The following is a 26,387-nucleotide window of genomic DNA, read 5'->3' on the forward strand; positions in this document are numbered from 1 at the left end:
CAAGTTTTCTGTACAAAACAGAGCTCGGCGCCATGATCTATGGCGCCGAGCTCGGTACCACGTCGGCGCCACGACGTCCGTTTGTGCGAACGCAGCACGTACCTCGGCGCCATAGCCTATGGCGCCGAGCTGTGTTACCTCGGCGCCACAGGCTACGGCGCCGAGTAAAGGGTCCAAAAATGACATTAAAATTTTTTAGGGTCCAAACGTAAATTTTTTTTCGATGAAGGACCAAAATGCAAAAAATTCGGTGGCCGCTGCGTGTTACGAGCCTAATTTGTAAAGGCATTCCTGTAATTACAGCCTGTAACCCTGCTTTATGGGAATATTCTGGGGATAACCTATGTGTCTGAGGGCACATGCGTCCTTAACACAAGGCGCTGGGCGCTCAGATACCTATAAATACCCCCGCACAGTGCCCGTGAGAGGCCGGATTAACAGAGCTATTGCCAGCTTGCGTGAGAACCCTGTTAACGTCTTTGTTCACCCTTGTTGGTTCCCCTTGCAACTGAGAGCAAGTTCTAACAAGTACCTTAACAATGACAATGGAAAACAATGAACGCAGAAATTATTTACAAGCTAAGTGGAGCCAAATTTCACAAACATGTAGAGCTCTCCAATGAGAATAAGCACGAAATAGCACCCAAAAGAATGGTATGTTTGGTAACGGTAGTACCTGCAATCAGAAAAAAATCAAGTAGGAAACAGTTGCATCATGTTATAGCACATAGAGTTAACACCACCTGTACAAGTATGTAAAATGAGAACTGTGCAATTGTGAAGAATAGTCACATCCTTTGAACCTTAGGTTAAACTTGGCACAGTAAAATTAGCAATAAATCTAAAATGATAATATCTGAAGAGAAAATTAAATCCTCCAACTGACAGAATTGTTTTGAATTACTAGTTGAAACCACCACCCCAAAGAAATGAATGTAAACCTACCATGAAAACACTAGTAACTAGAAGCAAACAAACTGAGCCATACAGAAATTTCTTGTGAACTGACGCACCCCTGGTTTTCAGAAACAAGCACAAGCAAAAGGGTCAGAAAATATACTAATTAAACTAGACAATGCACAATGTGTGCATTTAAGGGCATCAAGCATTCACCTAACAGCAATATGCCGCAACCGTCGACGCACAAGACGAGAATTTATGCTGCATACGAGATTGCAAGTTAGAAATTAACAAACATATATAAATATAAATGAAGGTGTGCGAGTACAAAAAAAAGTGCTGGCAAACTGTTTGACAACTGGTAGCTAGAAGACTTTGGCAAGTGATGCTTGGTAGTACTGCTAATAAAATTTTGACCAACTTTAAAAGCAATGCTCAACTTTAACCATCTCCTTTGGTAAGCCGTACACTTCAAACGAGCCCCACCGTAAGTGAGCTCGTGCACATTATTCTCCACAACTTGTTGAGTGATGAACGTATGCCAGCTCACCCTTGCTGTACTCACATCCCCAGGTCAAGGACAGGTACTACAAAATGAGGAACATGAAGCATGCCGTGATGAGTTCGTGAGAGGTCTAGGCTGTCGTCTTCCAGTCAACTATGATTGCTGGATCGTTGTCTTCTTATGATGTAATTATTTAACTATTTTATACAGAACTCTATTATATAGTAAAGATGTGACATTCGTTATGTACCATGAGTCATCATATGTGTGAGACTTGATCATATCACACATTTAATTCGCGCCCGGATTTGCCCCTTAAATCCGGGTGTGACATGATTAGCCCCAAAAGTGAGCCAACACACATGGACGGTCTACACACCTGCAGAGGAGGAGCACATCTCTGCGTAGTCACGGACTATCCGGCCGCTCTAGTCTGCGCACCTATAGAGATGACCCTATGGTTTTGCACGCCACGTGTAGGCCATAAGGTTCGTTTGATGTTTGGCCCAAGAAGACACCAACACTGAGGGTGTTTGGATATCTCTAGCTAAAAGAAGTAACCGATAGTTGAACTATTAGCTAGAATGTTGGGATGTTTTCAGCTAATTTTGACAGTTAACTATTTTTAGCTCTAGTGCATTTTAACATGGTCTTACCTTTATATATAGTTTATATATCTAAGGCCATGGGCTTCCAACAAATACAGGAATCCTAGGCCCGGTGGTGCCATATGGTTGAGCCGAACAAGGTCAAGGCATCTATAAAAGCAACCTAGACCCCTAGGAATTAGGGTTTTCGGGGCCTGGCGGTGGCTGTAACTGCTTGAGGCGCGAGCGGTGGTGAGCAGTGGTCGGACATCGACGACGACTTCATGCGACGCGAGACGCGAGCGACGGCCCGAGGCGACGTCGGCGAGCGGTTGCCCTTGGCGAAGTCGACGAGCGGCGCCCCAAGACGCAAGCGTCGCGACGGTCATGACTGCACAAGGCACAAGCGGCGACGCGAGCGTCTGCGGCGGAAACCGCCCGACGTCGAGCGACGAAATCCAAAGACGATGATCTCTTCCGATCCGGCGCGTCTTAGGCGTCCTTCGACGAAGACTACCTCTGATCTGATGGCTTCATAGGCGTTGACTGATCTGGTGGCCATAGGGTCATCCTCCAGCGATGCCCTCCCACCGATCCGTGTTTATGCCTTATATGATTATGTTTTATGTCTACTACTTACATTATTTATGCATTCTATTAAGATTTTTATGATGATGAATACGACGTCTCTCACGTGGCTTCGGTTTTTTATGGTAATCACTTGGATTCACGCACATTTGTTATGGGGATGTCAAACGTGATATCACGCTAAACATTGTAATAACATTGCAGATTTTTATGCTTAACACTGTCAATATTTATGCTTAAAATTAAGGATGTTTACGCTCAAACATGTGGACGCGCCCACTAATGTCTTGCATGCATATTTTCTCATGCACAGTAAAAAGGGAATCCCTTAATTTATGGTGTTTGTAACTGCCATTAAAATCAAATCCCTTAATTAACTCCTCTAATCAAATCTCCTAATCAACTCCTTAATCAAATCCCTTGATTTATGGTGGTCACATGGACATGGGAGTTGTTGGGTGAGAGTGAATCAACATTTACACTGCTATCTATCACTATCTATGCTCCAACTTGAGGATTTTTATGATCAGTAATACAAGGCATCAGAGTTACCAACACCTCTCACTTTGGGTCAGTTTTTACGATCATAACTGAGAGTTTTTACACTCAAATTGAAGGTTTTTTCGCTCGAACATGTAGATGCGTTCACCAATGAACCGCATGACAGATTTTTACGTAGTGTACCAAGTTGCATAAATACCTACATCATATATCATAATTAGTACCACTATATATATATCATAAACTGGTTATAACGAGCCTAGTGCATGGTTGTTGGAGCGATCCTATATTTATAGAATCATCCAATTTGTACGCGCATGCAGTGGAAACGAAAATATCTTCCAAAATTTTCACACATACAATGGAAACCCACACGATCTGCCATATTTATCGGATCTACCATAAAAATAGGACCTACATGCATGCGCCTGCGCGTGATCACGTGGTCTAGTGGCTGAGCAAGATTTTTATGCTATCTCCATGAACTATTTATGCTATTTCCGTGAAGTATTTATGCTATTTGCGCAAAAAAATAATAGAGCCGCAATTTATGGCATGCGTCTGAAAGTGCATTCATCCCTTTTGTGAGTTTTGGTGATTTGGATAACAACACATTTAAAGGTCTAACAAGTTTGCTAAGTGTTGAACAGTAAATTCAGTATGATGAACATACTTGAATAGTGTATAATGATCAGTGAACAAAGGTTCAACACAAGTTTAAATAACTAGTGTGACAATGCAAATGGATATAATATGGTCTCTATATTAGTTAGAATATATGGACAAGACATAAGAAATCACTATGCATAAATATGATCATAATAGAGGTTGAAGTGATTAAGAGGATTGATCAAGCCAAAGTGAATGAGATATGAGGAATCATGAATTGGCTTGACCATATTACTATTAGTCCATATATGCTTCTATGAGAATCAAACTAGAGCTTGATTGATCTTAGCATTTATATCTAGATGACATTCAAGCAAGGTTCACAATATCGAAGAAATGATTCTCTCAATGTATGCTCAAAATGATGTGACTCAAGAATGGCTTGATAGGGTGAAGATAGCAAGGAAAGGGCTTCGAGGAACTAAGCGAAAGTGAAGGCCAAGCGACGGCTTGTGGACCGAGGTACCATGGCTAAGGTGAAGAAGAGAGTACTTGCACTAAGTCGATGAACTAATCAGCTATGAAGAGTTATAATATGTTGATGGATCAGTAAGGTGACTTGAAGCCATGATTTGAACTCATATATGGTGAAATGGTACAAGTCACAGGCTTGATTTGTGTTTGCTTAAAAAGGTGAGACAAAGATGTTTGTGATCCTTATGAAACAACACTATGGAGAAATCACACATGAGACACCAATGACTGAAGGAGTTTACTTAATTATATTTTATTTAACTTGAGTATAGGAATCGTCGTACTATCAAGGGGGATCCAAAAAAAAGGTTGGTGTTGGTACTAAAGCTCAAAATCCTTGATCCAAAGCTTCCATTTTACCCTTGTTAATCCTTAGTGAAAGTATGTAGTACAACCTTTTTAAGTTTATCTTGGCCAAAATTGCTCTCTGGAAAATACTGGTTCAGGTGGTTTTCAGGCTCGTTCAACTGGTATTCAAATACTGGCTCGGTTGGTTTCAAGCTGGTTCAACTGGTATTAAAAAACCAGCTCAGCCGGTTTTGACTCCGGTCCACCCACCGGCTCAGCCGGTGACTGAACCGGAATTCAGTCTCGTGGAAACCGGTTCAGCCGGTTTTTGTGCAGAAAAGTCAAAACGGCTAGTTTTGGAGCCCCACCTATATATACTCACTCCTACCTCTCTCCCCCATACAAGAGCACGACTGGACCTCCATTTCTAACCTGAGAAACACCTCCCACTCTCTCTCTCACACACATCTTGCCTCTCCCAATTCAAATCTTTGGGGAGAAATCTTTGAGTGAGATTGAAGAGCTGCAATTTTTGTGCTTCATCTCCAAATCCTTCTTGTTCTTTTTGATTCGAGCTTTGGTACTACATCGAGTTCTTTGTGGATTCATTACTCTTTGAGCTTCTAGCTCCTAGACGACTAGGTGTCTCTTGTGAGTCTCCAATACTTGTGGAAGACCACAAGAAAGTTTGTATTACCCGCTCGTTTGAACAAAGATTAGTGTGTGGGCTTGACCTTTGTGGTCGGCAAAGGGAGGATTAGGGTTGAAAGAGACCCGGCTCTTGGTGGGCGCCTCAACGAGGAAGTAGGGCACCTTGGTGGTGTGACCGAACCTCGGGATAAATCTTGTGTCTCTTGTGTTCTTGCTCATTATGTTTGTTCGTGTTCTTCGTTCTATCACCATTCCGCGGAAGAATTGTTTATATCTTTTTTGTGTGTGGATTTTGAGAAGTGCCCTTCTCAGATCTACTACTTTGAACCCTGTGGATCAACTAGAACATCTCATTTCCAAAGTTAACTGGGTGAATTTTGAGATCAATTCTGTTTATATCTCGTTTTTAGTTGAGCTCGTGCAAACCGGCTGGACCCATTTTGACACCGGCTGAACCGGTTTTACCTAGTTTGTTTCTAGTTTTTGTTGAAAAAGTTTCTGCCTTCGTATTCACCCCCCTCTAGGCAACTTTTAATTGGTATCAGAGCCTAATCCTCGTTCTAACGCTTAACCACGTGAGGAAAAGATCATGTCAGGGGGGACTAGGAAACGAAAGTGCTTCTAAGCTCGAAAAAGTTGAGGTTGTCTCGACTTCATCTTTTGGTGCAGATGTTGATCCTAGGGCAATAGATCTTGCCATGAGAATCGTCGAAAGGATGTTCCTCAAAATGAAGGGAGATGAGGCGAAGAACAAGATTGAAGAAGAAGAAAATGATCGATGGAGACCAAACGACGAATCCACCTCTTCACAAGGTTCGTCTTTCAAATCCACTTCTCATATGTGCTTTGTCGCTAATGGGAGTGACAGTGAAAGCGAAAGTGAGGATGAGGAGGAGCATGAAAGTGATAGTGAAGATGAGGATGATCTTCAACAATTCTTCGCTCAACTAAGCAAGAAAAATTGGATGAGCTTGCTCAAACTCATGAAAAGAGTAGAAGAACAAAAAGAAATGCTTCATAAGCAAGATGATTTCCTCATCAGAAAAATTGAAGATTTTGAGAACTTGACCAAAGAGCATGAGAAGCTAAAGTGCTCTCATGATGATTTGGTCCAAAGGTATGAAGACATTTCAATTGAGCAAATTAAAGTTGTTAATCATTCGTCATATATTGCTCAATTAGAAAATAAAAATGCTATGCTCAAGAACATGATAGAAAAACTAAATATTGAAAATCTAGCTTTGCAAGAAAAACATGATATGCTTGTGTCCTCTCATAATAAATTTATGGATTCACATATCATGTTAGAAATGGCTCATGAGGTTGTGTTAACTAATTTGAAATCATACCAACCTCACATATGCACATGTACTCAAATAGAAAGTATATTATCATGTGCTAATAAATGTTGCTCTCAAGAAAGCCAATCTTCCATTGAGCTAGAATTTTCAGGAACAAGTAATGTTTCCTATGCAAAAGAAAACAATGAGCTCAAGGAAGAAAATGAAAGGCTAAAAAGGAGCTTAACTCAATTGAAGGGAAAGTGGCATTCTCAACCTTCTCAAGATAACCATGATAATATAGTGAAAAGGTTGAGAAGGGGACAACAGTAGCATGCACAAAACCCCTTCAAAAGAATACCAAGCTTTCCAAGAAGGACATGAGCAAGACTCAAGATGAGAAAATTAATGCTCATATTTTTTGCTCTAACAATGTACCTATGTGCTTCAACGAAGAAAGATCAAAGAGAAGCGATAAGAGGTGCTATGGATGCAAGGAGAAGGGTCATGAAATTGGTTCATGCCCCCACATGAAGAACCAAGACCTTGCACGATCAAGAAAGATGACCATCAAGAAAGATGAAAGCAAAAGGCAAATGCATTGCAAGGACAAGCACCACATCTGCTACAATTGCCGTGAAAAAGGTCATCTATTCAAGATTTGTCCAAAGGGTAAAACTCCTAAGCCTAACTTATCAATACATTCAAATATGCTTAAGAGACCCAAATTTGACTCTTGTGCTAGAAAGGTGATGAGTTCACCACATTCTAGGACTAAGGCTATTTGGGTGCCTTAAGTCCTTATTGGCTAACCTTGATGGTCCCATCATGAGATGTGTACCAAAATGTACTTAATAAGTTTTGCAGGTACCCGAAGATGATATGAAGCTTTGAGGTGCTTGAGCAGTTTAACTCAATTCTTATCTCAAGCTATCAATCTTACATTGACTATTCTTTTAAGATTGGCCCAAAGATGAATTGAGTTGTTATATCACTAACTTCATATTCATCTCTAGCAAGAACTTGTGTTGTAGGGAATAAGGATTAACCTTTGTGGGAATCAAGCAAAAGGCCTACAACTAAGGGATATCCAAAGGATGGTCATAATTAATTCTTAAGTGCACATTGCTTTTAATTAGTATATTCCTTTGTGTCTTTTGTAGCCACATAGGAAAAATGAAGCACTTGAGAATGAACTTAAAAGATTTTATCTTGCCTTTGAAAAGATCCAATTAGATGGTAGATCGCAAGTTTATATTTTTAATATTGTGGCAATCTACATACTTTAATTGATGATAATTAATTCGTGGCATATTTCAAATGAATTATCGTATTATTGCCATGACCTAGACATAAAGAAGATTATCCCATGTTCTTAAATGAATAGAGTTCTAAGTAAGAAATTCAAATTCTTAAAGCACTTACCAAAAGGGGAATTCTCTATATGCCTAGAGTTATGATACTAATGTTTTTTATCTAAGTGATTTATGTAGTTTCACAACATGAGAATGTGTTTCCCAAATGGAGTGTGCCATTCAACATTCAAAGAAGATTGAACCAATACTATGTGATGTATTCATTCTTGTTTAAGTTTGTTTTGAGTCTTCTACATTAATCACTTACCATGCTATGAATTAAACTTGCCATGTAAACTTAATTAAATAATCATGCTATTTTCACCATGTTTAAATAAGTGTCATGCATGATGCTTGTAAGGGTAATTTAGTTCATATCATGAGGTTTCCTTATTTTAGTAACCTTTTTATCATTTATATACTGGAGGTTGCTAAATAGGAGACTATTGCTTGTGTTTCAAATGCAATCTCTTTTAAGCCATTTCATGCAAATTCATAAGTAGTGATTGTACTCTTTCAATTGGTAAAATCACAAGCATTAAAGGTTAATCTTCACCTAAAAGAAAGATTAGGAATGCTCAAGGCAAATGTATGGAACTAATTGCTTCAATTGGTAGTTGATCAATTGTAGTTCCTTTCAAGTGGCATTATTTCAATTAGTAATAATCTATTCTATGGAAAGAAATATCAATATGAAGGTTAAATTCCTTTTGGATTAAATTTGTAAATTGGTGCATATTGTTAATTCACTCCTCCATGTGCATTAACTTAAAAGGAATTTAATTTATGCCTTTATGCCTCATAAATGATGATTTAACAGTGTTTCTAGAGTGTAATGTGTGAACAGGTACCTTCGGACTTATATCAAAGAGGGAGAACCTCAAAAGATACGAAGGTTGGCAGTGCCGAAGCTGTGAAGCAGGAAAGCTTCGGCATGTTCGCAGAAAAGGGAACCGACTTAAAGATGAAAAGGCCATTTAGACCTCGATAGATTGCTATGGAATTATCACCAAATGTAAAGGGCATGTATGTAATTTTGTATGGGTTGTATCCCGTGCCTATAAATAGGTGAACAGTACCCCCGTACTGTTCGCGCGGACTTGGCATTCGCTTTTTGCGTCACACTTGTACTTTCATCTCCTTCCAAGCCGAAGGTACATTTATAATACAATATTGTTTCTATTTCTCTATGATAATATAACAAAGTTAAATGAATAATATTATATAAATATTCATGTTATTTTTTATGTTTTATATGCTTCGTCTTTTGTATACTGTGATGATGAAGGTTCGTCCTTCATGACCTTCGTCCGGAGATCGTTATATCCTAAGGGAAATAATGCTTCAAAGGACGAAGGACTTTATCGTTTAACATTTTCTGTGTTGCCTTGTTCTTAACTCATAGCATTTGAGAACAAGTCCCCAACATTGGCGCCCACCCCCGGTGAACTCACTTCCATTTCCTGAGCTTTTCGACACCTTCGGCAAGCATCAGCTTCGTCATGCCGCCGAAGAAGGCTTCAGCACCAGGGGCTGGCACGCTGCAGCCGCTGGACCCCAATCAAGACGTCCTTTCTCTCAGAGAGGCACGAAGCCAGAAGAGGAAGGCTACCAGTCCAACACATCCGGAGGATGATCTAGATCAGGAGATTCAGAATCTGGAAATCCTTCAGCAGCAGGTTCAACGCAGGAAGGAGAAGATGGCCAGGCTAGCTGAACTGCAGAGGCAGATAGATGAAGCCTCTGAAGAAGTTCGTCATCTTGCTCAGGATGAGCAACACCGAAGGCCTCAGCATCAAGACCTTCATCAGGAGGGCTTTCACAACGAAGACGACTGGTATGACAATTTCCATCGTGGGAATTTTGTTTTTGATGATGCTTCTCCCCTGTCCGCTGAGTTACAGGCTACACCTTGGCCTCCGTCCTACAAGCCGCCTCAGCTCCCCGTATTTGATGGCCATTCAGACCCGAAGCAGTTCTTGATGAGCTACGAAGCAACAGTGTCTTCGTACGGTGGCAATGCTTCAGTCATGGCCAAATCTTTCGTTTTGGCTGTCAGAAGTGTTGCTCAAACCTGGTATTCCTCCCTTCGACCAGGAACGATCACTTCATGGCAGAAGCTGAAGGATTTGTTGTTAACCAGCTTTCAAGGATTTCAGACGAAGCCGGTCACTGCTCAGGCTCTGTTCCAGTGCACTCAGGACCACGAAGAATACCTTCAGGCATATGTCCGAAGGTTCTTGCGTTTGAGGGCACAGGCACCAACGGTGCCCAATGAAATTGTCATTGAGGCCATGATCAAGGGGCTTCGGCCAGGTCCGTCAGCTCAGTACTTCGCCAGAAAGCCTCCTCAAACTTTGGAGAAGCTTCTCCAGAAAATGGATGAATACATTCGGGCCGACAATGACTTTCGCCAAAGAAGGGAGGAGGCTTTCAGATTTTCTGAAATGACCAGGGGCTTCGGAGGGAGGTTTTACCCGAGGCATGTGAGATCAATTCACAATTCTACGCAAAATGATGACAGAGGAAGCCAACAGCAAAGGCCACAATGCTCCTCGCAGGCTTCTGGACAACAGCAAAGCTCCTTCCGGCCACCAGCTCCAAGAGGCAGAGGCGCCAGGGGCTTCGGAGGAAGATTTGGCGATCAACCAAGAAGAATCTTTTGCTTATTCTGCGGTGAGAACAAAGGCCATACTACCAGGATGTGCCATGTTACTATACAGAAGCAAAAGGAAATAGCTGAAGCAGCAGCACAACAAGCCCAGCCGAAGCAGGTCATGCATACAGCTTCGTATCATTCGCCCTATATCCCAGAATATGTGGGCAACCATCCTGCAGTCTCTGCTGCTTCGGCAAGTCAGCCTTCAGCTTCCTGGCAACAGCCTCCGCCTCCACCTCCGTTGCAACAAGGTCAGCAGCCAGAAGGGAGCCAATATGCTCCACATCAAAGGGACTTCAGAGAACAGTCCGAAGCTCGCACGGTCAACAGCACCGTGCCAGAATCAAAGCACATCTATTGACAAATATCCTACCTTAATAGCAATCTTTTTCATTCAGTTTTATTTTCTGCAATAAAGGACATTGTTCAGGTTTTCATGTAATTAGTTTCGTTGATTCCTACAAGAAAAATATGTTTTCTTCACAGGTTTGTGATAATAAAAAGGACCTTCGGACTACCGAAAATCCTTCGAAGCAACAAAAAGTCGTTCTAAGGAACGCAGAGTAAGCCTGACGAAGTCACAAAAAGTCGTTCCGAAGGGAGCGCAGTGTAAGTTTTCTGCTCCAAAGTCGTTCCAAAAGGAATGCAGAGCATACAGCGAAAAGTCAACGCTGATACCGCCTAAGTAAAAGGCGAAGAAGCTCCAAAGACGTTCCTAAGGGAATGCAGAGCTTATACCGCCTAAGTAAAAGGCGAAGAAGCTCCAAAGACGTTCCTAAGGGAATGCAGAGCTTATACCGCCTAAGTAAAAGGCGAAGAAGCTCCAAAGACGTTCCTAAGGGAATGCAGAGCTTACAGCGAAGAATCAGTGCTGATACAAAAATATTGTGTGGGGATATGTGTGTATCTTTCGGAACAAATGTCATCTACGTAGCATAACATCATCACATCATTTTGCATAGCATAAGCATCATACATCATGTTGCATATGGCACAAGAAGGGGACACAATATTGATCTTCGGAAGTATGATTTGAAAGAGTGAAAATCGGGGTCATAAGAAGGGGACACAATATTGATCTTCGGAAGTATGATTTGAAAGAGTGAAAATCGTGGTCACAAGGAGACACGATCTTCATCTTCGAAGTATAGCTTCGGAGAATTTTTTTTACGAAGCTTGGATATTCTTCACGAAGCATGAAAAGAAGGGAAGGTGTTTTTTCGCCAGACTCAAAAACGGTACGTGTGTAAAGTTTCATGCATCGTAAAGAATTGAGTAGCAAAAATAGATATATTACATTCGGGGTTACAAAGTGTTACATTATATTACATTTCCGAGGTTTTTTACAAAAATGTTTAATCCTCTCTCAAAACGACTTCTGCAGCTTCATTCAGAAGCCGATTGACGACTTCGTCCATAATATCTTTGGCCATCTTTTTAATTTCGTCGTCCCCCTTCGGCTGAGGGCCCGAAGGCGCTTTAGTAGGATCTGAAGCAGGACACGACTACATTACTATTACAAATCGCAAACAGATCTTAAAAGCCTAAAGATTACAACACGGTAAAAACTATTATTTAGTACCTAATTGACCTTCGGGCTCTGTGCTCTTTTCAGCAGCCTTAGCCACTTCTCTAGCATCATGGATGCCCTTTTCACTTCTCTGAATAATTTCTCTTGCCATTTCTCGGCCACCGTTATCCCAGATATCAGTAAAAAACTTTCCACCAATTATGCTAGCTTCGGCCGAAGGATCTTTTGTATCTTCAAAGGACAAAGCAGCTTCGGACTGTGCTAAAATTTTCACATGCTCACAGCCCTTCTTCTCTAAAATGGTGGCAATCCCTCTGGCGCCAGAGAAGGCACATATATCTCCTCGGCTATTTAAAATTTCTTCGAAGGCTTCAGCTTCGTGGTCAATCCATTCAATGACACTTTCGGGATTGCCCCTCAAAAAATTTTCTTCACTTGAGAATGCGCCGACCTTGGCGAAGCTAGCCTTTAATTTTTTAACACAATCTACAGATTTATTGTAGCATTTCTTTTTGGACGAACGAAGCTCTTCAACAGTCACTTCTAGATGATCTGCCCATTGATCGCTGAGTTCACGCTTTGTTTCTTCAAGTATACGTTCTTCTTTGGCTCTGGCCAGTTGTTTCCGAAGGTCTTCAATTTCGCGTTTCTGAGCTTCAGCTTGACTTTTGAAAGTAGCTTCGTCCTCCTTTATTTTATCTATCAATGAGTATAATATTTTGTCTTTTTCGAGACCTTCGTTCCTCAGTTCAATTACTTCGGAACGAAGGTTGCTCAAGGCTATAGTACATCCTTCGTCCTCAGCATCTTTCTGTGCTCTGAGGGCATTGCTGAGTATCAGGCCCTGCAGACAGGAATATGTCTGTGTCAATGGTTTTAAACAAACGAAAAATTTTGAATTCAACAAAAATATAAGAATTCCATTTGTCGCACCTTTAAACTGTTGTAAGCTAGGCTGTCAGCCAGATCGTTCTTTGACAGCACCGAAAGTCCGTCTTCTAAAGTTGGAAATCCGAAGCTTCTGCTCATCTCCCGACAGACAGAAATTTCCTTGCTGTCGGGGAGGCAATACAAGAAATCTTCTTCTCCACTGCCATTAAATATCAACGCCCCCTTTGGATATTTCAACTTTTGGGCATAGTGTTGGGCCTCTTGTTCTTCTTTTTCTGTTAATTTTTTCCCCGAAGCATGACGAAAAATATAATCACGAATTTTGGATGCTTCGGGGGTAACAACACCAGTTCCTTCAGCAAAAGTTGGCTTTGTTATTTTTTCTGCCTCACTTTCCAAGGTTTTTGCCTTTGAGGGCTCTGAGGGCCCAGCTTCGGCTTCAGTATCTTGCTCTGGAGCTTTAGAACCCGAAGCTTCGACTGTTGTTTCAGGAGTGACGGCAGCCTTCTTCGGAGGGGTGCTTGAAGATTTGATCGTTTCCAGCACATCTAGCACATTAGCCATTCTCCTTCTTTTCGGAGTCACTGCTGGCACTTTTTGATTTCTTACTGTTTCAATGTTTGCCACAGGACTCAAAACTTCTGATGTTTTGGAGTCCTCGCTTGCTTCCTTTACCTCTTCCATTTTTTCTGTGAATGGCGCTTCGGCCTTCTCTTTCGTTTCTGGTAACAAAATTTTTGATTGCTCCAATTTTGTCTTCGTTGGTATTTCGGCTGTTTCTGTGACTTCTGGCAGCAAAGTTGGCTCGGCTGGTTTTTCAGCTTCGGTGGCCGAAGAAGTCTCTCCGGTAAACTCAGGCACCGAAGCTGGTTCAATATAACGCGGTCGATAAGAAAGAACCTTTATCTTCTTCCTTTTCGGTTCTGGCTCGCTAGGAGCAGCTGCAGTTTCTTCTTTTGCAGAGGTTGTATTTTTTCTCTTCTGCCTTCGAATGGGGTAGCAATAGTCAGGGTAGACAAACCCGATGGCATCAAATACCCGATTCAGCCTTTTCTTTTTTCGGCCTCCGAAGGCTGCTGACATTGCAGTATCTTCGGCCTTCGAGTATGTCCCAAGCAGCTCATCACTTAAATTGTCAATGCTTTTCAACCACTCATCATCTGGCTCAATAAATTTATCTCCAAATTTAAAAGTGTACTTAAACCTGACAAGTCCACCTTCGTCGGCCTCTTTAATGGTTTCTTGTGGCATTTCCCATTTCTCCGCAAGCGGCCACACCCTGAAGGCAATATGCTCTTGTACTAAGTCCCTTGTTCCTATAAAAGAGCAGACAACGCCGAAGGCTCTTTGGCACTCTTCGGCGGCTTCGTTCATTTCAACCTTCGGCCTCCGAAGGCCGAAGCTTTGCCAAATAGGACGCATAATTATACCTTTGATGTCTTCTCGTGCTGATAAGTCATTCTTCACATAAAACCATTCTGTCATCCAATCCCCGGGCCATCTCTTCCGAAAGGTTGGTACGGGACAGCTTGCCCCGGACCGAGAGACGAAGCTGTAGCAGCCAAAGTTGTTATGGTACTGTTCTTTGCCCCAAGGCTTTGTTTCATATAATAATTCATGAACATTACAGAAGCTTCTTGCGTCAGGCTTCAGACCTTGGCTTCTCGCGGCCCACACGAAGATATTTAGCCTTATAATTGCCTCGGGAGTAAGTTGATGAAGATAGACTTCGAAGATTTTCAACACCTCCACGACGAAGCTGCTCAAGGGGAATCGCAATCCAGCTTTCAAAAAGCTTCGATACACCACAACTTCATTTTCTTCAGGGTGTGGACAAGTTTTTTCCCCTTCGTCCGCCCTCACAATGGACAGGTCCCGGAAATACCTTCCTCTCATATTAACAAGATGATTCTCTTTGATAGTTGATTTACCATAAACTGAATGGCTTGGTCGCCAGGGGCGATCTTCGGAGTCTTCGCCACCGCTGTCCACATCATAACTTTCACTGTCACCAGTATCTTCAGACAGCCCTTCCAGAATTTCCCTGGTGATCTTTTCTGTGTTGGTCTTCGACATTGCTATAAGAAACCCTAAGTTTTTCTCTTCATCAAGACTCAGCTTCATCTCAGCAGCAGCCTTCTTAGCAGCTTCAGACATCTTCGGAAACACTAAAAAACTGTTTTTAAAAGCCGAAGCTTCAAAGCTAAAAACTTAGCAGATCACAGTGCACAAGAGCTAAAAAATGAGTGAGCAGGAGTGGTTGGCCAGAAAGCGTGCAAAATAAGTTTGCGGTATGGCCGTATTTATACGCTTGATGCGTTGAAAGTTGAAAGACCCCACTTGTCATTGAATGTTGCTATTCTAGCAAAGGGAAGGTGTTTTTTCGGACCTTCGGCATAAAGCCTTCGTTCATATCGCAATCTGAATTTATTATTTCAAACAAATTAATATTGCGAGGGGCTACTGTTGGGGGCCTTCGGCTTCCGAAGGTCCTCAAAAACATGATTTAACAGTGTTTCTAGAGTGTAATGTGTGAACAGGTACCTTCGGACTTATATCAAAGAGGGAGAACCTCAAAAGATACGAAGGTTGGCAGTGCCGAAGCTGTGAAGCAGGAAAGCTTCGGCATGTTCGCAGAAAAGGGAACCGACTTAAAGATGAAAAGGCCATTTAGACCTCGATAGATTGCTATGGAATTATCACCAAATGTAAAGGGCATGTATGTAATTTTGTATGGGTTGTATCCCGTGCCTATAAATAGGTGAACAGTACCCCCGTACTGTTCGCGCGGACTTGGCATTCGCTTTTTGCGTCACACTTGTACTTTCATCTCCTTCCAAGCCGAAGGTACATTTATAATACAATATTGTTTCTATTTCTCTATGATAATATAACAAAGTTAAATGAATAATATTATATAAATATTCATGTTATTTTTTATGTTTTATATGCTTCGTCTTTTGTATACTGTGATGATGAAGGTTCGTCCTTCATGACCTTCGTCCGGAGATCGTTATATCCTAAGGGAAATAATGCTTCAAAGGACGAAGGACTTTATCGTTTAACATTTTCTGTGTTGCCTTGTTCTTAACTCATAGCATTTGAGAACAAGTCCCCAACATCATCATTCATTAAATACTTCCTTGTACCACTAATATCTCTTTTCAAAGTGCTTTTTCGACTAGTTCTAAAAGGAAAAGAGATAACAAGCTAAAAGAAGGAAGTCTCCACAAATGAAGAAAAGAAGAATACTTAGATGACACCATCTCATATAGTAAGATCTTTCAATTGATATGACAAATGGTACATTCTATATGGTGGTAAGTATTCTTAGGCATAAGTTTATTCGTTGCAAATTTGTCATGCCTTGACCAATATATCTAATGTACTCCTTATGCGACTCTTAATTGAATTGAAAGTGCATTTGACAAGTCATTCAAATACTTGATGCACATATTTGGGGGGAGCACATTAGGTATCTTGTGTCTTAGAGAATAAGTTTCTCTTGAGTAAGCTATACTAACTCAATCCATAATGGTAAGATTTGAATCTCATTCATATGGATTGTAATCTTTGTTTTCTAAATAGCTACTCTTGATGCAGTTTAAAATTTCTTTATCGTTAAATCTAAAAGTGCATAAGAATCCTTTTTGTTGATATTCATCACATACATATGCACTAAAATGGATATGATTTTTAAACTGTAAAAGGTACAATTAGTGATCCATACTCTCTAAATTTTGGAAACCCATATTTTGATATCTTCGAAATCTACTTCAATCGATATCCATATGCTTCACATTGAATTGGATCACTAAGTTGTAAATTCCATGCATAACTTGTCCTCATTGGTTAAAATATGATATGAATGTTTGTGTGACTAACCTTGATAAGCTAAGTGCACTCAAGGTCAAGCTAGGTACATTATCAAGAAGACGTTCACCAATGATGATGTATCAACAATAGTTGAAGCCAAGAATAAGTCCCTAAGAAACAACCATGGAAGAAGGGCACTTGGCTACAACCCATCTAAGCATATAACATGATCAACATGGGTTGTTTGAAGAGCAAGTTAAGTGAAATGTAACAAAAGGAGAAAATGCTCCTATTCTTAACTCTAGCTCTTATCTGGGTGATTACATATTGACTTGAAACCGGGTAAGATGGTTGTCAAGTATATGTGGGTTGAAAGTCGCCTAGAGGGGGGGTGAATAGGGCGAATCTGAAATTTATAAACTTGAGCACAACTACAAGCCAGGTTAGCGTTAGAAATATAAACAAGTCCGAGAGAGAGGGCGCAAAACAAATCGTGAGAAAATAAAGAGTGAGACACGATGATTTGTTTTACCGAGGTTCGGTTCTTGCAAACCTACTCCCCGTTGAGGTGGTCACGAAGACCGGGTCTCTTTCAACCCTTTCCCTCTCTCAAACGGTCACTTAGACCGAGTGAGCTTCTCTTCTCAATCAAACGGAACACAAAGTTCCCGCAAGGACCACCACACAATTGGTGTCTCTTGCCTTGGTTACAATTGAGTTTGATCACAAGAAGAATGAGAAAGAAAAGAAGCGATCCAAGCGCAAGAGCTCAAAAGAACACAAATGTCGCTCTCTCTAGTCACTATTTGATTTGGAGTGATTCCGGACTTGGGAGAGGATTTGATCTCTTTGGAGTGTCTAGAATTGAATACTATATCTCTTGTAATGTGTTTAAGGTTGGAAACTTGGATGCCATTGAATGTGGGGTGGTTGGGGTATTTATAGCCCCAACCACCAAAAATGGCCGTTGGAAGGCTGCTGTCGCATGGCGCACCGGACAGTCCGGTGCGCCACCGGACACTGTCCGGTGCGCCAGCCACTTCAGCAGACCGTTGGGGTTCGAACGTTGGAGCTCTGACACGTGGGGCCTCTGGGCTGTCCGGTGGTGCACCGGACAGGTCCTGTAGACTGTCCGGTGCGCCAACTGCGCGTGCTCTGTCCTCTGCGCGCGCAGGCGCGCATTAAATGCGTTGCAGTCGACCATTGCACGCGAAGTAGTCGTTGCTCTGCTGGCACACCGGACACTGTCCGGTGCTTCACCGGACAGTCCGTTGAATTATAGCGGAGCGGCCTCCTGATTTCCCGAAGGTGGTGAGTTCAGCATCGAGTGCCCTGGTGCACCGGACACTGTCCGGTGGTGCACCGGACAGTCCGGTGCGCCAGACCAGGGTGCCTTTTGGGATGTCTTTTGCTCTTTTTGTTTGAACCCTTTCTTGGTCTTTTTATTGGCTTATTGTGAACCTTTGGCACCTGTAGAACTTATAGACTAGAGCAAACTAGTTAGTCCAATTATTTGTGTTGGGCAATTCAACCACCAAAATCAATTAGGAAAAAGGTGTAAGCCTAATTCCCTTTCAATCTCCCCCTTTTTGGTGATTGATGCCAACACAAACCAAGCAAGTATAGAAGTGCATAATTGAACTAGTTAGCATAATTGTAAGTGCAAAGGTTGCTTGGAATGAAACCAATATTCTCATAAGATATGCATGGATTGTTTCTTTATAATTTTAACATTTTGGACCACGCTTGCACTACATGTTTTGTTTTTGCAAATTCTTTTGTAAATTCTTTTCAAAGTCCTTTTGCAAATAGTCAAAGGTAAATGAATAAGATTTTGAGAAGCATTTTCAAGATTTGAAATTTTCTCCCCCTGTTTCAAATGCTTTTCCTTTGACTAAACAAAACTCCCCCTCAATAAAATCCTCCTCTTAGTGATCAAGAGGGTTTTAGATATTAGTTTTTGAAGAGGGTGTTGAAAACTTCATCACTTCAAGACCTTTTAAATTTTGAAAATTGGTGGTGGTGCTGTCCTTTTGCTTTGGGCTAATACTTTCTCCCCCTTTGGCATGAATCGCCAAAAACGGATACTTGAGTGAAATATAAGCCCTTCTTAACTACTTTCCCCCCTTTGGCAAACAAAATATGAGTGAAGATTATACCAAAGACGGAGAGTTTGCTCAGAGTGACGACGAAGGATGAGTGATTCGATGGAGTGGAGTGGAAGCCTTTGTCTTCGCCGAAGACTCCAAATCCCTTTCAATCTATGACTTGATTTGAAATTTACTTGAAAACACATTAGTCATAGCATATAAAAGAGATATGATCAAAGGTATATTAAAGAGCTATGTGTGCAAAACATCAAAAGAAATTCCTAGAATCAAGAATATTTAGCTCATGCCTAAGTTTGTTAAAGGTTTGTTCATCTAGTGGCTTGGTAAAGATATCGGCTAATTGTTCCTTGGTGTTAATATATGCAATCTCGATATCCCCCTTTTGTTGGTGATCCCTTAGAAAATGATATCGAATGACTATGTGTTTAGTGCGGCTATGCTCAACGGGATTATCCGCCATGCGGATCGCACTCTCATTATCACATAGAAGAGGAACTTTGGTTAATTTGTAACCATAGTCCCTAAGGGTTTGCCTCATCCAAAGTAATTGTGCGCAACAATGACCTGCGGCAATATACTCGGCTTCGGCGGTAGAAAGAGCTACAAATTTTTGCTTCTTTGAAGCCCAAGACACCAAAGATCTTCCCAAGAACTGGCAAGTCCCTGATGTGCTCTTTCTATTAATTTTACACACCGCCCAGTCGGCATCCGAATAACCAATTAAATCAAATGTGGATCCCCGAGGGTACCAAAGCCCAAACTTAGGAGTATGAACTAAATATCTCAAGGTTCGTTTTACGGCCGTAAGGTGAGCTTCCTTAGGGTCGGCTTGGAATCTTGCACACATGCATACGGAAAGCATAATGTCCGGTCGAGATGCACATAAATAGAGTAAAGAGCCTATCATTGACCGGTATATACCTTTTGATCGATGGATTTACCTCCCGTGTCGAGGTCGAGATGCCCATTGGTCCCCATGGGTGTCTTGATGGGCTTGGCATCCTTCATTCCAAACTTGTTTAGAATGTCTTGAATATACTTCGTTTGGCTAATGAAGGTGCCCTCTTGGAGTTGCTTCACTTGAAATCCTAAGAAGTACTTCAACTCCCCCATCATAGACATCTCGAATTTCTGTGTCATGATCCTACTAAATTCTTCACATGTAGATTCGTTAGTAGACCCAAATATGATATCATCAACATAAATTTGGCATACAAACAAATCATTGTCAAGAGTTTTAGTGAATAGAGTAGGATCGGCCTTTCCAACTTTGAAGCCATTAGTGATAAGAAAATCTCTTAGGCATTCATATCATGCTCTTGGGGCTTGCTTGAGCCCATAAAGCGCCTTAGAGAGTTTATATACATGATTAGGGTACTCACTATCTTCAAAGTCGGGAGGTTGCTCAACATAGACCTCTTCCTTGATTGGTCCATTGAGGAAGGCACTTTTCACGTCCATTTGATAAAGCTTGAAGCCATGGTAAGTAGCATAGGCAAGTAAAATGCGAATTGATTCTAGCCTAGCTACGGGTGCATAGGTTTCACCAAAATCCAAACCTTTGACTTGTGAATATCCCTTGGCCACAAGTCGGGCTTTGTTCCTTGTCACCACACCATGCTCATCTTGCTTGTTGCGGAAGACCCACTTGGTTCCTATAACATTTTGATTAGGACGTGGAACTAAATGCCATACCTCATTCCTAGTGAAGTTGTTGAGCTCCTCTTGCATCGCCACCACCCAATCCGAATCTTGTAGTGCTTCCTCTACCCTGTGTGGCTCAATAGAGGAAACAAAAGAGTAATGCTCACAAAAATGTGCAACACGAGATCTAGTAGTTACCCCCTTTTGAATATCGCCGAGGATGGTGTTCACGAGGTGATCTCGTTGGATTGCTTGATGGGTGTGGCGGTCTTGGAACTTGTTCATCTTCCTCATCTTGATCATGGGCATCTCCCCCTTGATCATTGCTTTCCTCTTGAGGTGGCTCAACTTCTTGATCTTCTCCTTCATCATTTTGAGCCTTATCCTCATCTTGAGTTGGTGGAGATGCTTATGTGGAGGAAGATGGTTGATCTTGTGCATTTGGTGGCTCTTCGGATTCCTTAGGACACACATCCCCAATGGACATGTTCCTTAGTGCGACGCACGGAGCCTCTTCATCACCTATCTCATCAAGATCAACTTGCTCTACTTGAGAGCCGTTAGTCTCATCAAACACAATGTCACAAGAAACTTCAACTTGTCCAGAGGACTTGTTAAAGACTCTATATGCCCTTGTGTTTGAATCATATCCTAGTAAAAAGCCTTCTACAGTCTTAGGAGCAAATTTGGATTTTCTACCTCTTTTAACAAGAATAAAGCATTTGCTACCAAAGACTCTAAAATATGAAACATTTGGCTTTTTACCGGTTAGGAGTTCATACGATGTCTTCTTGAGGATTCGGTGTAGATATAACCGGTTGATGGCGTAGCAAGCGGTGTTGACCGCCTCGGCCCAAAACCGATCCGAAGTCTTGTACTCATCAAGCATGGTTCTTGCCATGTCCAATAGAGTTCTATTCTTCCTCTCCACTACACCATTTTGTTGTGGGGTGTAGGGAGAAGAGAACTCATGCTTGATGCCCTCCTCCTCAAGGAAGCCTTCGATTTATGAGTTCTTGAACTCCGTCCCGTTCTCGCTTCTTATTTTCTTGATCCTTAAGCCGAACTCGTTTTGAGCCTGTCTCAAGAATCCCTTTAGGGTCTCTTGGGTATGAGATTTTTCCTGCAAAAAGAACACCCAAGTGAAGCGAGAATAGTCATCCACAATAACTAGACAATACTTACTCCCGCCGATGCTTATGTAAGCAATCGGGTCGAATAGATCCATGTGTAGGAGCTCGAGAGGTCTGTCAGTCATCATGATGTTCTTGTGTGGATGATGAACACCAACTTGCTTCCCTGCCTGACATGCGCTACAAACCTTGTCTTTCTCAAAATAAACATCTGTTAGTCCCAAAATGTGTTCTCTCTTTAGAAGTTTGTGAAGATTCTTCATTCCAACATGTGCTAGTCGGCGATGCCAGAGCCAGCCCATGTTAGTCTTAGCAATTAAGCAAGTGTCGAGTTCAGCTCTATCAAAATCTACTAAGTATAGCTGACCCTCTAACACTACCTTAAATTCTATTGAATCATCACTTCTTCTAAAGACAGTAACATCTGTATTCGTAAAAAGACAGTTGTAGCCCATTTTACACAATTGTGAAACTGAAAGCAAGTTGTAATCTAAAGAATCTACAAGAAAAACATTAGAAATGGAGTGGTCAGGAGATATAGCAATTTTACCCAATCCTTTGACCAAACCTTGATTTCCATCCCTGAATGTGATAGCTCGTTGGGGATCTTGGTTTTTCTCATAGGAGGAGAACATCTTCTCCCCTGTCATATGGTTTGTGCTCTCGCTATCGATGATCCAACTTGAGCCCCCGGATGCATAAACCTACAAAACAAGTTTAGTTCTTGATTTTAGGTACCCAAATGGTTTTGGGTCCTTTGACATTAGATACAAGAAGTTTGGGTACCCAAACACAAGTCTTTGACCCCTTGTGCTTGCCCCCAACATACTTGGCAACTACCTTGCCGGATTTGTTAGTTAAAATATAAGATGCATCAAAAGTTTTAAATGAAATTTTAGAATAATTTGATGCAATAGGAGTTTTCTTCTTAGGCAATTTTGCACGGGTTGATTGCCTAGAACTAGATGTCTCACCCTTATACATAAAAGCATGATTAGGGCCAGAGTGAGACTTCCTAGAATGAATTCTCCTAATTTTTCTCTCGGGATAACCGGCATGGTACAAAATGTAACCCTCGTTATCCTGAGGCTTGGGAGCCTTGCCCTTAACAAAATTATACAATCTTTTAGGAGGGGCATTAAGTTTGACATTGTCCCCCTTTTGGAAGCCAATGCCATCCTTGATGCCAGGGCGTCTCCCACTATAGAGCATGCTTCTAGCAGATTTAATTTTTTCATTTTCTAAGTCATGCTCATTAATCTTAACATTAAGTTGAGCTATGTGATCATTTTGTTTCTTAATTAAAGCTAAGTGGTCATGGATAGCATCAACATTAATGTCTCTACATCTAGTGCAAATGGAAACATGTTCAACGGTAGATGTAGAGGGTTTGCAAGATTTTAGTTCAACAATCTTAGCATGTAAAATGTCATTCTCACTTCTAAGATTGGAAATTGTAACATTGCAAACATCTAAATCTTTAGCCTTAGCAAGTAATTTTTCATTATCACTTCTAAGGCTAGCAAGAGAAACATTTAATTCTTCAATCTTAGCAAGTAATTCAACATTATTATCTCTAAGATTGGGAATTGAAGCATCACAAACATTTGAATCAACCTTAGCATTTAAACTAGCATTCTCATTTCTAAGGTTGGTGATAACAGCATGGCATGTGCTTAGCTCACTAGATATTTTTTCACATTTTTCTACTTCTAGAGCATAAGCATTCTTAACTTTAACATGCTTCTTATTTTCCTTAATTAGGAAGTCCTCTTGGGAGTCCAAGAGTTCATCCTTCTCATGAATAGCACTAATCAGTTCATTTAATTTTTCTTTTTGTTGCATGTTTAGGTTGGCAAAAAGGATGCGCAAATTATCCTCCTCATCACTAGCATTATCCTCATCACTAGAGGTTTCATATTTAGTGGAGGATTTTGATTTTACCTTCTTCCTTTTGCCGTCTTTTGCCATGAGGCACTTGTGGCCGACGTTGGGGAAGAGGAGGCCCTTGGTGACGGCGATGTTGGCGGCGTCCTCGTCGGAGGAGGAGTCGGAGGAGCTCTCCTCGGAGTCCCACTCGCGGCACACATGGGCATCGCCGCCCCTCTTCTTGTGGTACCTCTTCTTTTCTCTCCTCTTGCCCTTCTTGTCGTCGCCCCTGTCACTATCACTAGATAACAGACATTTAGCAATGAAATGACCGGGCTTACCACATTTGTAGCACACCTTCCTGGAACGGGGCTTGTAATCTTTCCCCTTCCTTTGCTTGAGGATTTGGCGGAAGCTCTTGATGATGAGCGCCATTTCCTCATTGTCGAGCTTAGAGGCGTCGATGGGTTGTCTACTTGATGTAGACTCCTCCTTCTTTTCCTCCGTCGCCTTGAATGCGACCGGTTGTGCTTCGGGCATGGAGGGGCCATCTAGCTCGATGATTTTCTTTAAGCCTTTGATCATCAACTCAAAGCTCACAAAATTTCCTATCACTTCCTCGGGAGACATTAGTGTATATCTAGGATTACCTCGAATTAATTGAACTTGCGTAGGATTAAGAAAAACGAGGGATCTTAGAATAACCTTGACCATTTCATGGTCATCCCATTTGGTGCTCCCGAGGTTGCTCACTTGATTCACCAAGGTCTTCAAGCGGTTGTACATGGCTTGAGGGTCCTCGCCTTGGTTGAGTCGGAACCGACCGAGCTCCCCCTCGATTGTCTCCCGCTTGGTGATTTTGGTTACCTCATCTCCTTCGTGCGCGGTCTTGAGTACGTCCCAAATCTCCTTTGCGCTCTTTAATCCTTGCACCTTGTTATACTCCTCTCGACTTAGAGAGGCGAGGAGTATAGTGGTGGCTTGGGAGTTGAAGTGTCGGATTTGGGCGACCTCGTCCGAATCATAGTCTTCATCCCCCGGTGATGGTACCTGTACTCCAATTTCAACAACATCCCAAATGCTTGTGTGGAGTGAGGTTAGGTGATGCCTCATTTTATCACTCCACATATTATAATCTTCACCATCAAACATAGGTGGTTTGCCTAATGGGACGGAAAGTAAAGGAGTACGTTTGGAAATGCGAGGGTAACGTAGGGGAATCTTACTAAACTTCTTGCGCTCATGGCGCTTAGAAGTTACGGACGGCGTGTCGGAGCCGGAGGTGGATGGTGACGAGGAGTCGGTCTCGTAGTAGACCACCTTCCTCATCTTCTTCTTCTTGTCACCGCTCCGACCCGACTTGTTGTGTGAAGGGGATCCCTTCACCTTGTTGGCGGACTCCCCGGATGGAGCCTTCCCATGGCTTGTGGCGGGTTTCTCGCCGATCCCGGTCTCCCTCTTGGCGGATGCTCCCGACATCACTTCGAGCGGTTAGGCTCTAATGAAGCACCGGGCTCTGATACCAATTAAAAGTCGCCTAGAGGGGGGTGAATAGGGCGAATCTGAAATTTATAAACTTGAGCACAACTACAAGCCGGGTTAGCATTAGAAATATAAACAAGTCCGAGAGAGAGGGCGCAAAACAAATCGTGAGCAAATAAAGAGTGAGACACGATGATTTGTTTTACCGAGGTTCGGTTCTTGCAAACCTACTCCCCGTTGAGGTGGTCACGAAGACCGGGTCTCTTTCAACCCTTTCCCTCTCTCAAACGGTCACTTAGACCGAGTGAGCTTCTTTTCTCAATCAAACGGAACACAAAGTTCCCACAAGGACCACCACACAATTGGTGTCTCTTGCCTTGGTTACAATTGAGTTTGATCACAAGAAGAATGAGAAAGAAAAGAAGCGATCCAAGCGCAAGAGCTCAAAAGAACACAAATGTCGCTCTCTCTAGTCACTATTTGATTTGGAGTGATTCCAGACTTGGGAGAGGATTTGATCTCTTTGGAGTGTCTAGAATTGAATGCTATAGCTCTTGTAATGTGTTGAAGGTTGGAAACTTGGATGCCATTTAATGTGGGGTGGTTAGGGTATTTATAGCCCCAACCACCAAAAATGGTCGTTGGAAGGCTGCTGTTGCATGGCGCACTGGACAGTCCGGTGCGCCACCGGACACTGTCCGGTGCGCCAGCCACGTCAGCAGACTGTTGGGGTTCGATCGTTGGAGCTCTGACTGGTGGGGCCTCTGGGCTGTCCGGTGGTGCACCGGACAGGTCCTGTAGACTGTCCGGTGCGCCAACTGCGCGTGCTCTGTCCTCTGCGCACGCAGGCGCGCATTAAATGCGTTGCAGTCGACCGTTGCGCGCGAAGTAGTCGTTGCTCTGTTGGCACACTGGACAGTCCGGTGGGACACCAGACACTGTCCGGTGCTTCACCGGACAGTCCGGTGAATTATAGCGGAGCGACCTCCTGATTTCCCGAAGGTGGTGAGTTCAGCATCGAGTGCCCTGGTGCACCGGACACTGTCTGGTGGCACACCGGACAGTCCGGTGCGCCAGACCAGGGTGCCTTTTGGGATGTCTTTTGCTCTCTTTGTTTGAACCCTTTCTTGGTCTTTTTATTGGCTTATTGTGAACCTTTGGCACCTGTAGAACTTATAGACTAGAGCAAACTAGTTAGTCCAATTATTTGTGTTGGGCAATTCAACCACCAAAATCAATTAGGAAAAAGGTGTAAGCCTAATTCCTTTTCATGGGTGACTACACAAAGAAAAAGGCCACAATAAGGAATGTGTACCCAAGGCTCTTACTACTAATCTCAAAGGACCCAATTCAAATTGGGTACCAAAATATGAAGCTTAAACTTGTTTTGCAGGATCACTTCTTAAATGGATCAAGATGGGTGCTCGATAATGGATGTATGAATCATATTTGG

At 42.2% G+C, this 26,387-nt stretch overlaps 1 protein-coding gene across 1 annotated transcript in view; it reads right to left on the reverse strand.

Moving 5' to 3' along the window:
* The window catches only part of LOC103628310 (uncharacterized), an 80,559-nt gene that overhangs the window by 43,648 nt on the left and 10,524 nt on the right, over positions 1 to 26,387 (reverse strand). Inside the window, exons 2-4 of the mRNA XM_020538037.1 lie at positions 1,114 to 1,161; positions 946 to 1,015; positions 605 to 676 (exon numbers count right to left, since the gene is read on the reverse strand). Coding sequence (XP_020393626.1) covers positions 605 to 676; positions 946 to 1,015; positions 1,114 to 1,161 — 190 coding nt within the window. The remainder of the gene's footprint in view (positions 1 to 604; positions 677 to 945; positions 1,016 to 1,113; positions 1,162 to 26,387) is intronic.

The sequence above is a fragment of the Zea mays genome, chromosome 5, assembly GCF_902167145.1.
Source record: "Zea mays cultivar B73 chromosome 5, Zm-B73-REFERENCE-NAM-5.0, whole genome shotgun sequence".
NCBI classification, from domain to species: Eukaryota; Viridiplantae; Streptophyta; class Magnoliopsida; order Poales; family Poaceae; genus Zea; species Zea mays.